This window comes from Myotis lucifugus, unplaced genomic scaffold (assembly GCF_000147115.1).
Source record: "Myotis lucifugus unplaced genomic scaffold, Myoluc2.0 scaffold_211, whole genome shotgun sequence".
Lineage (NCBI taxonomy): Eukaryota > Metazoa > Chordata > Mammalia > Chiroptera > Vespertilionidae > Myotis > Myotis lucifugus.
In genome coordinates this window covers 2,318,616-2,329,484 of record NW_005871259.1, presented here as the reverse complement: position 1 = coordinate 2,329,484, position 10,869 = coordinate 2,318,616, and the positions used below count along the sequence as shown (strand labels likewise).

Below are 10,869 nucleotides of genomic sequence, written 5' to 3'. Positions count from 1 at the left end.
ACCCCCCCCCCCACCCTTGATCTGGCCCCCACAGGGCACCACCCCCCACACGGGAACCCCCGCCTCCCAGAATGCCAGGGGACCACCTAGCGCCAGCAGCCCCCCCCCAGCCCCTCACTGGAGGTAGAGAAGCACAAGCAGCAGCGGCGTGGCGTAGCCCATCAGGGCCAGGGCCTCGCGGGCGCGGTACAGCTTCATGCTGACAGCCTCGTAGAGGTCCAGGGCCACCTGGGACAGGCTCCGAGAGGCGTCGAGATCCACGGAGAAGTAGTGGGTGGCTGTCACGTTGAACTCAAACTCTTGACGCACCCGGTTAATCAACTTCTGCACAGCTGGGGCCCGCAGGTCGGGGGAGAGGTGAGCGAGGACAGTGAGGGGGAGACGCAGCCTCACCGGAGGGAGGGGCCTGGCACAGCCCAGGGGCCCCCAGTGCCTGCACCCACGTGGACTGAGGAAGGGACAACGCCCCCACAGGCCGTGCTCTACAGGAAGTCAGGCTTTGGTGAGGCTCCTCCCCGTCGCGGGGCCTCAATTTCCTCATCTGCACAGCACAGATATTGCTCCGGGCAACCCACTGAGGTCCCTTCCTGCTCTCGCCTTCGCCTTCGAACCCAGGGGCTGGGAGCGTCCCAGGCTGGCGATGGCCACACTAGGATGAGGGAGGGGGGAGAGCTCCCAGGAGCACCACAGAGGGCAGGGCTCGGAGGGGTCACTCACGGATGCCGATGGTCGTGCGCAGGAAGGGCTGGATGTACTTGGGGATGATGCAGAACACCTGGACCACTGAGAGCCAGGGGCCGAGTGTCAGGAGGGCAGCGAGATGCGGCCGGCCTCGCCGACCTCCGGGGACCTGGTTCTCACAGGGTCCTCTTGACCTTTTGCTTGTCCTACTGGCCTCCAAACCTTTGGCTCAACACCTTCTGGCTTCTCCCTATCACCTCACCCTCCCACGCTGGTTTCTCACCATCTTCCCTCCACCCCATGCAGGGCCAGCACCCTTATTGGCCCCACAGTCATCACCCCCTACCTGTCCCCGGGGCCCGCCCTCCCAACTGACCCCCCCCCCATCCCGCCCCTGGGCCCCTGGCTCTCTCACGGCTGGCCAGTCCACAGAGCACCAGCTTGAAGGGCATGAGCACGTAGCACAGGTGATAGGCGTGTGGGATGACCTTCATGCAGCTGTCCTTGGCGTCATCGAAGACCCGCGCACACTTCAGGTAAGGGTTGCCCAGCTCTGAGTTGCACACGTCTCCGATATGCAGGAGCCAGTACCACACGTTGCGCAGGGCCCTGGCTGTGGACAGCCGTGGGCTGGTTCCCGGGGCCGGAGGCCGGCAGCGTCTTTCCAGGGGTTTGGGGAACCCCAGGAGAGCACGCTGAGCGGGGGAGGCCTGCGCTCAGGGGCCTGGCTGTGTGTCTCTGGGGGCTCCTCGGCACCCAGGAAGGGCCCACGGGGTTCCGGACAAGGGTGAGGCGGAGGAGACAGGGCGAACTGTGACACCACCACCCCCTCCCCGAAACAGACATGCTAACGTGCTGACCTATATGCTTCACTCCATCCATGATGGACCGAAAGAACTTGCGGATCCGGTCAGCCACCTCTTTGGCCTTTTGGGCAATGGCCTTAATCTTGTTCAGGGCACCTGAGGGGCAGGGCAGGGGCACTGTGGAGTCTCTTCCTCTGGGGACTCCTCCTTCCCACGCTGTCCCTGGGGGAGGGGGGAGAGGAGGGGGGCTGCCCGGGAGGTGGGGAGCCGGGATGCCTGGGTCTGGGAGCAGCTGCTTGGCAGTGGAGCAGCCGGAGAGCACGGAGGAGGGGCCTGCCTGGAGCAGGGCGGTGGGGCGGTGCCAGCAGAGGGCTGAGGCTGGAGGCCTTACTGACAAGGGGCTGCTTCGCTCGCTCCAGCAACGCAGCCGTCTGGTTCAGGGCCAGCTCCGCCCCGCAGGCCACGGCCTCGCTGGCTTGGGTGAAGTTGCGCAGAGTGTTGGCACAAGGCCCTTGCAGCACCAACCCAAAGACAGCCAACAGCAGCAGTGCCCGGCTCTGCTCTGGGGGCGGGGGGGGGGGCAGCTCCATCAGAAGCAGGACCCCAGCCTTGCAGGTGGCAGCACATCCAATCCCTCCCAGAAGCCTTCAGAGTGTTTCCCTCCACACCACCCCCCCCAGGTCCCCCTGCCCGGCCCCTGTCCCAGACCCTGCCCTCCCACCGGGTGCCACGCTCACTGGAGAAGGCCTGGGGCAGCAGCAGGAGGACGGTGACCCGGACCTGCCGAGAGAACGCCATGCCCAGGCCGAGGAAGCCGGCCAAGGTCAGCGTGCCCACCAGGCAGCCCCAGGGGCTCTGCCCTTCCACCAGCAGCTCCAGGAGTCCATAGACCGTGGCCAAGGACAAGCCCAGGCTGAAGCCCCCCAGGCTGCGGACCACGGCCCGGGCCAGGCTCGGCTCCTCTGCCCCCGCGCGGCGCACAGCGTCCTGCAGGCCTGTGGGCATGGCGGCGGCTGAGCCCCAGTGTCTGCCGTCTCCAGGAGACGCCCACCAGGTTCTGTGGCTCGTGGAGAGTCACGGAATTCCTCGCGTGTTCTGAGGTTCCGGGGCTGTCACTGTGGGTGTTGGGGTCTCTAATCCCCACGTCTCAGGGCAGAGGGGGGACTGGGAGACAGACCTCAGGCAGGTGTCGGGGAGGCCGAGGGGACGGGAGCAGAACCTCACACCCAGAGCATCCTTGAGGAGACCTCTGAGTGAGAGCGGGCTCCCCAGAGCGACATGGACACCGGAGTCCACCAGGACCGACCGAAAGGGCAGCGGAGGAGACAGCCCCACACCAGTGAGTCCGTCATCGGGCACCACCCCTCCTGGCGCCTCCAGCCCCCAATCCTCTCATCCAGTCTCTCCTCCAGGACCCCCTCCCCTGCGCTTTGGGGTCCCTACCCCTCTCATTCAGTGTCCCTCCTTCGGGTGAGCCCTTCCTTCTTTTTTTTTTCCCCTCATGTCTGCCCCACTTCCTTCAGGACCCCTCCAGTCCCTGCCACCCTCCTCCAGGCTCCCCCGGCCTCCAGCCCCCTGCAAGCCCTCACCCTAATGAACCGCATCCTGGTCAGAAGAGCCAGGTGTTGGCTCTGATGGGCTCAACGCTTTGGCCCCTCAGCGGTGCAGAGGCTCCTGAGCTGGGCACTGCCCACCTGCTGTAGCCGATTCCTGTGGCGCCAGCCCGGCGAGTTTCCGGTCACCGCTGTCCTGCTGGGGGCAGGCACTGGGGGGCTCCTGGCCATAGGTGAGTGTGGAGCAGAGGGGAGGGGTGGGGCCCATCTTTTGATCTTGGTTTTGACTCTGTCCCCTCAGGTCTCTTTCAGCTCCTGGTGAGCCCTATGAACATCTATGAAGAACAAAAGATGATGATCCTGTACGGCCTGGCGGGTTAGTGGGGGGCAAGGGCAGGGCACCCAAGAGGCCTGGGGAATACGGCCCCGTCCGGGGTCCCCAGGAAGGAGTCTGAGCTTGTTTCCTCTGTACCCAAAGGCTGTGGCCTCAGCCTTGCCTTGGCCTTGAGGGGAGACCCAGAGGGAGGAGGCCCCAGTCTGTAGGAGACACAGTCCTTTCCCTTTAGGGGTCTCCCCAATCGGAAGGACTCCCCATGACCCTCATGCTACAGTCCCAACCCCACGGCCCTTCCTAAGCCCCATCTCTCCTCACCTCTCTGGCCTTGTGTCTTGCTCCTCTGGATAAGTTCAGGTCATTCATTCCGCACTAACTGTGCACCTGCTGAGAGTTCAGCAATGAACAAGGTTGGCAAGCAGCTTTTTCAGAGTTTACATTCTGGTGGAGAGAGTTAGGCATTAAATGGACAAGAAATAAGCAAGAGCATTTCTGATAGTGACAAGTGGTATGAAAAACAGTTCGCCAGGCCCAGGTGTGGCTCGATGGGTGAGTGTTGACCCATGAAAAGAGGTCACCGGTTGGATTCCATCCCCAGTAGGGGGTGTGCAGGAGGCAGCAGATCAATGTTTCTCTCTCATTGATGTTTCTCTCTCTCTATCTCTTTCCCTCCCTCTCTCTAAAATCAATTTTAAAACGCATATTTTTTTTAAAAAAAAAAAGTTAACCAGGGGAATATGATGGAAAGGGGCTGGGGAGCTGCCCTAGCTTGAGTAGTCAGGGAAGGTTTCTCAGAGAAGGTGACATTGTAATATCAGGAGCTGTTGGGCTGTGAGAACAGAAAGCCCACCTAAAAGTGGTTTAACCATAAAGAAAGTTTATTACCTCATACTAGAGGCCCGGTGCACGAAATTTGTGCATGGGTAGGGTCCCTAGGCCTGGCCAGCATCAGGGCCGATTGGGGCCTTCCAGCTGCCGGCTGGGGCCTTCCTTCCCGGCTGCCGGCTGTGGACCAGGGCCTTCCTTTGTTCCGCACCACCCCCTGGTGGTCAGCGAGCAATCAAACTCCTGGTCTCTGGTCAAACTCCCGAGGGGACACTTTGCATATTAGCCTTTTACATATATACATAATAAGTTTCAAGTTAGAGTGGAATTTGGAGTTTGTATAATTCAGCAGCTTAGTAAACCCACCAAAGACCCAGATTCCTTTCATATCTCTCTTTTTTTTTAATCCTCACTCAAGGATATTTTTCCATTGATTTGTAGAGAGAGTGGAAGAAAAGGGGGGGGGGGAGAGACATTGATGTGAGAGAGAGAGAGGGAGAGAGAGAGAAACATGGATGTGAGAGAGAGAGGGAGAGAGAGAGAAACATTGATGTGAGAGAGACACATCAGTTGGTTGCCTCTCACATGTGCTCCAACCAGGGGCTGGGGATCAAGCTTGCAACAGAGGTACATGCCCCTAAGAACAAGGAGAACTTTCCTGTAACCCCCCAGCCAGCTCCCCTCACTTCTCATTGGTCAGCACTGAGCAGCACAGGCCCTCTCTAAACCTGTCCCAGGCGAGGAGCACGGAACTGGCATCCCAGCCAGTTTGCTGAATGAACGCCTCTCTATGGGACACCAACAGGAAGCTGCTTTTTCTCTCATCACTGCATTCAAACCCGTTCTGTCGCTGACGACCTTTCACGGAGACCCTTCGCTTTCTGCCTACTTTCGTGTAGAAGCCCTAGTCCTGCTTCAGTAATTATGACTATTTTTAAGAGACCCATTCAGTCCACTATATCAACATTTCGATCTCAGTTCCTGCTCCAGCCTGCTCCCTCCTTCCCACCCTGCCTGCTCAGCTCAGGCCTGACCCCTGGTGGGGGTCCTGTAGTGGAGAAGGGGGCACGGCCAACCCTTGACTTTTTTCTCCGCTTTCTTCCCCTCTGGTTGTTCTGATGTCAGAAAGGGATTACAGTGGTTCTCAACCTTCCTCATGCCGCGACCCTTTAATACAGTTCCTCATGTTGTGGTGACCCCCGACCATAAAATTATTTTCGTTGCTACTTCAAACTGTAATGTTGCTACTGTTATGAATCGTCATGTAAATGTCTGATATGCAGGATGTATTTTCATTGTTACAAATTGAACATAATGAAAGCATAGTGATCAATCACAAAAACAATATGTAATTATATATGTGTTTTCCGATGGTCTCAGGCGACCCCTGTGAAAGGGTCGTTCGACCCCCAAAGGGGTCGCAACCCACAGGTTGGCGACCCACAGGTTGAGAACCGCTGCCTTAGAGGAAAAGGGACAAAAGTCTGGAGTCGCCGGGACTGTTATAATTCCTCTGTGTGACAGGCCCTCACGTTGATTGTCTCCTTGGAGGCTCTGAGTGGCCCTTGCAGAGCCCAGGTCACTGCTGAGGGCAGTTCCACTTGGCTGACCTCTGGTGAAGCTGCCCACAGCTCCCGCGGGCGGCCCACAGCCTCGCTTGTGATGATGCCTCCCACAGGCAGGCGCCCTTTCGGATGGGGAGCCCCACAGGTGGCTGGCGGCCTGCTCCCTCCCAGCACGGCCTCATGTCCCAGAGGAAATGCCCACTGCGAGCCCTGCCAGACTGGGAAAGTAGGGCTCCCTGCAGCGGCTCTCTCCTGCCATGGAGCGCGTGCCCCTCTCACTCCATGAACGCTCCCTGGGCTCTGGGCCCTGGGCAGCCCGGGTTCTGCAGCTCAGCAGGAGGCTAGCCCCGGACAGATGACCAGGTTCCCCTTCTCGAAGCACCAGTCTCTACAGGGTTCTCTTGGAGCCTCTCACTCAACATGGGGAAGTGAATGCCCATTCTCTTCACAGACTCGCCTCCAATGTCTGCCTACTCCAACCGTTTCTCTCCACTTCCAGAAAATGCGCATTTCTGGTCTTGTCTTTATACAGGCTGGTTGGGGTGGAGGGGTGAGAGGCTAGCTTTGGGGTTGGCACCTCCATCGGGCTCTCTCTCTTTTTTAAGTATTTATTATTGATTTCAGAGAGGAAGGGAGAGGGAGAGAGAGATAGAAACATCAATGGTGAGAGAGAATCATTGGCTGCCTCCTGCAGGCCCACATTGGGGATCGAGCCCACAACCCAGGCATGTGCCCTGACCAGGAATCGAACTGTTGACCTCCTGGTTCATAGGTCGGCGCTCAACCACTGAGCCACGCCGGCCAGGCCATGGGGCTCTCTTTAGAATGTAGGGCAACTCTACCAACTATCGTCCTCAGCTTGAGTCTTTGGTCAAAAGGCCAAGACCACAGGAAAAGCCCCTTCAACGTTCTGTTTTACCACAATTGGATTAGACAAACCCAGACTCGCTCCCAGGGGTCAGGGCATGGACAGGCCGTAGAACAAAACTCAAGTTATATTAGCAAGAAAGAAAGCAGAACAAACTGTGGGGTGGCACCCGATAGGGTTTGCAGCAAACCTGTATGACTAGGCGGTGCCAGACAGGTGAAGACCAGGGGGAGGGGTGCTCCTGGCTGGGAGAACAGCCAGGGCAAAGACCAGAGAGCAGGGATGAGCTGGGCGTGTTCTAGAAACAGCAGCGAGGCCTGTGAGGGTGGACATGGTGGGTGAAGGGCTGAGTAGCATGAAATCACGTCGGGAGGGAGGCAGAGGCCAGATCACGAGTCTGTAGACCCTGTTGAGGGATTTGGATTTGATTCCAAGTGTGGTAGAAAGTCACTGGGCGGTTTGAAGCAGAAAGGGGACGCGATCTGATTTATGTTTTTACGAGATCACTCTGGCTGCCTTGTGAAATCGAAGTGTAGCTTAGCAAGAGAGGAAGCAGGAGGCCAGTTAGTCCCAGCGAGAGATGACGGGGACTCTATGGGGGCAGTGGGAAGGGAGTGAGGCGTAGGCTCGGGATTTGCTTTGGCGACCCTGGGATGAACACTCTATCCACACAGGAATCTCCTAGGTCCCCTGACCAGCTCGTGCTGTTCCTGTGGCCTGGAATGCCGTCTGTGCCTTCTAACAACAGTTACTCATCTTCCAGGCCCAGCTGACACATCACCTCCTTTGTCCAGCTTCTCGGCCCCACCCCTCCCTGCAGAAGCGCCCACTCCCTCCTTGGCTCCCACGGGTCTTTATAAGCGCCTCCCTGAGCGCTAAGCACGTCGCACTGTAGTCATCTGTTTACTCGTCTGTCTCTCTCCCTGGATTATGAGCTTCAAGGAACTCACTGTCTCCTTTCATAGACCACAGGGAGACACATGGGAAACTGCTGAAACATACCAGGAGGTCCATGCTTAAGGGCTCAATTAGGGACCTAGGGTAAGAGAGAACACAACCTGGAAATAGGAACTAGTGGCCCCTTCCCTAACACAGACACTCACTCGTGTACACACACGAAGTCGATCACCAGCTATGGCTTTTCCGTCTCTCCCAGCCCTCCAGGGACGGGCACTCAGCTGAGCTCTGTAAATGGCTGTGGGATAAGTGAAGTAATGAGTGGCCGGGAAGGCCTATCTGAGTCCGTGTAAATGGGGACAACAGCGGGTTGGTGGTGTTCTAGAAGGAAGCTGGGGGGAGGGGGGGGTGTGCTCTGGTAAACCTGGTAGCCTAACCAGCTTCCTCGCTCTGCCTTACCACCTCCTGGGCTCTCCTGACAGGCTCCGGAGCCGTGGGCTGGGGGACCTCCCCTCATATCCGTTGTGCCAGCCTCCTGCTAATACCCAAAATGCTGGGCAAAGAGGGCAGGCTCTTTGCGTTGGGCTACGCCTTGGCCGCCATCTATGAGGGTGAGTGTGCCCCTGGGTACCAGTTAGTGCTGCTGAAGCGGTGACCTGGGTGGGACACCCCATGGGAGCCAGGCCTGGCGGAGGAGAAAGGGTGGGAACCGAATCCCAGCTGCGGCAATGTGCCGCGTGTCCCTGAGAGCGTTCCTCCCATCTCGGGGCTCCTTGGCTGACACAGGTGAAAAAGCCAGGGCGGAGTGAGAGGGCCTCTCAGGGCTGGGGGGCCCCGTCAGATTCAGTCCTGGAAGGTGGTCACTGCATGCAGAGAGGGAGCGAGGGGGGGCTTAAGAAAGTTACTTAGCTCCAGAGCAGCGGTTCTCCACCTTCTGGCCCTTTCAATCCAGTTCCTCATGTGGTGACCCCCAACCATAACATTATTTTCGTTGCTACTTCATAACTGTCATATTGCTACTGTGATGAATCGTCATGTCAATATCTGATATGCAGGATGGTCTTAGGCGACCCCTGTGAAAGGGTCGTTCGACCGCCGAAGGGGTCGCGACCCACAGGTTGAGAACCGCTGCTAGAGGGAGTGACTCAGCAGGGCTTCTTCCCCCAGGACCGGTGGCCAACCTGCGATACAACCTGAACGAGGTGGTCGCCTCGCTGGGCTGCACGGTGGAGCTGCAGATCAACAACACCCGCGCGGCCTGGCGCGTGTCCACTGCCCCGCTGCGTGCGGTGTTCAAGGACCTGCTGGTCAGGACCCCTCATGGGCAGGGCCGAGGGGCCCCTATTTCCAGGGGCCTAGGTGACTTGAGCTGGGAGCGGTGACCCTGGATTTGCACTTTCCCCATGGGGGTGCTGCTGGCATTGTTTTTTCCAGGACTGTCCCCAAACATTGCAGGATGTGCCCTGGTCCCTGGGCACGAGATGCCAGCAGAGCCCCCGCCCCCATCATGGGGACATGCCTTGCCCCCCACACATTTCCAAACGCCGAAGTGGGAGGTTGGTTGGGCAGCTGAACTAGAATGTCAGGGCGTTGGGGGCCTTGGCCGTGAGGATTTGGAAGCTTTGAAGACCAGGGGATAGAGCATTGGGTTCTGGAGACTGGGGTTTGGGGGGATTGGAGCGTTGAGCTGGGGAGATAAGGGTTGAGCTGGGGAGATAGGGGTTGGGACATTGAGACAGCATAGGGCTGAGAGATGGGTGATGTGGGGTGAAGTCCAAGGACCTGGGGAGCCCTTCCCTGACTAGCAAGGACCTGGGATGGGAGGCCTGAGGAGGAGCTGGGAGCCTGGGAGGTGAGCAAGGCAGAGGCATCTGGGGAGAGGAGAGGGCTCCGGGGACTGTAACCAGTGGAGAAGTTAAGGTGTGAATCTACCTCAGGGCCTAGGCTCCCACAGGCCTGCGGTAAGAGCCCAAAGCTTGGCGAATGGGGGGAGGGGAGGCTGTTGGGCAGCAGAAGCTCTAAGCCCCTGTCTCTGACCCTTTCCAACCCTCGTACCCCCAGGGCAGCAAAAAGTCACTGAGAGCCGAGACTCAGAACATCTCCAACTCCTTCGGGGACCTGGACGCGCAGGTGAACAGTGAGACTGGCTACACACCCGAGGATGCCATGGGCTTGGAAGAGACAGCCCGAGGGGTGAGGACCCGCCGAGCCATGGCCTTCGGACCCCACCTCTCCACACAGAAGATGTACGAGCTGAAGACCAAGCTTCGTTGCTCCTGTGAGGGGTGTCCCCAGGTGGGGCAGGCCATGGGGCCGGGGCTCCAGCTCAGGGTGTGGGGGTCTCAGACGGCCCTTGCCCCTGCCCACAGATGTGGTGAACAAGGCCATACTCAGCTGCCGCCGCTGGTTTGACAAAAAGCACGAACAGTGCATGCAACGCATCCGGGTCCCGCTCCTCAACCACCTGCTCTGCCTGCCCATGAAGTTCAAGTTCTTCTGTGGCATTGCCAAGGGTCAGCACAGGGGCAGGAGGGTGGGGAGTACCAGGGTACGGGGCTGAGTCCTTGGGGTGCGTTGGGTAGGTGTGGGGCAGGAAGCTGTGAGGCGGGTGGCTTTAGGCTCCGAGGGCACCGCCCCCTCAGAGCAGCCCTTCCCCTCCCCAGGGTAAGTTACAGCCACGCTCTGCGCTGTCTTTTCAGCTGAAAGATGGGCATCATAACAGTGCTTCTCCCGTCCAGGGTTTTTGAGGGTTTAAGGCAGTGGTTCTCAACCTTCTGGCCCTTTAAATACCGTTCCTCATGTGGTGACCCAACCATACAATTATTTTCGTTGCTACTTCATAACTGTAATGTTGCTACTGTGATGAATCGTCATGTCAATATCTGATATGCAGGATGGTCTTAGGCGACCCCTGTGAAAGGGTCGTTCGACCGCCAAAGGGGTCGCGACCCATAGGTCGAGAACCGCTGGTTTAAGGCGATAACACTGTGAAGAAGGTAACAGAGCTGGCGAACGGAGCAGTTGCTTTATGAATATGGACTAACTTTGTTAATAGTTGGTTTGGTTATAGACGGGGAAAAAAGGGGGCCATCAGACCTTGCTCCTGGGAAAAAGAATTCAAGGAGAGCAGAGAGGAAATAGACCCCAGGTGGGAGGAAGCCGTGGGCAGGGAGGCAGAAAGCGGGATGGAGAGGATCACCGGAAGGGAAGCCTGGAGGCTGGGCACGGGAGGCAGCCCCTGACCTGGCCCGGCCGCCCAGCAGCCATGGAAATTTGGTGCCGCAGTCGCATCCCAGTGGAAGGCAACTTCGGGCAGACATACGACTCTGTCAACCAGTCC

General features: G+C 58.5%; 2 protein-coding genes across 2 annotated transcripts in view; one reads left to right on the top strand and one right to left on the bottom strand.

Annotated features, from left to right (window-relative positions):
* Positions 1-113: 113 nt before the first annotated feature.
* DCST2 (DC-STAMP domain containing 2) lies at positions 114-2,492 on the bottom strand. Its single transcript, XM_006097877.3, has 6 exons — positions 2,225-2,492; positions 1,879-2,049; positions 1,542-1,643; positions 1,097-1,294; positions 718-783; positions 114-332 (listed from the first exon to the last, which is right to left on the bottom strand). The coding sequence occupies exons 1-6, from the start codon at positions 2,490-2,492 to the stop codon at positions 115-117; spliced, it is 1,023 nt and encodes a 340-aa protein (XP_006097939.2). The 3' UTR covers position 114.
* Positions 2,493-2,587: 95 nt separating this feature from the next.
* The window catches only part of DCST1 (DC-STAMP domain containing 1), a 13,522-nt gene continuing 5,240 nt past the window's right edge, over positions 2,588-10,869 (top strand). Inside the window, 8 exon segments of the mRNA XM_014463491.2 lie at positions 2,588-2,826; positions 3,148-3,273; positions 3,342-3,416; positions 8,012-8,140; positions 8,697-8,836; positions 9,591-9,807; positions 9,899-10,042; positions 10,793-10,865. Coding sequence (XP_014318977.1) covers positions 2,766-2,826; positions 3,148-3,273; positions 3,342-3,416; positions 8,012-8,140; positions 8,697-8,836; positions 9,591-9,807; positions 9,899-10,042; positions 10,793-10,865 — 965 coding nt within the window. The 5' untranslated portion in view covers positions 2,588-2,765.

Excerpts from the sequence above, each read along its gene's own strand:
- DCST2 (XM_006097877.3), bottom strand. The coding sequence starts at position 2,492 with ATGCCCACAGGCCTGCAGGACGCTGTGCGCCGCGCGGGGGCAGAGGAG. Across the intron at positions 1,295-1,541 it reads GGATGGAGTGAAGCATATAG|CCAGGGCCCTGCGCAACGTG; the intron begins GTCAGCACGTTA and ends GGCTGTCCACAG. Across the intron at positions 333-717 it reads GCGCACGACCATCGGCATCC|CTGTGCAGAAGTTGATTAAC; the intron begins GTGAGTGACCCC and ends TGCGGGCCCCAG.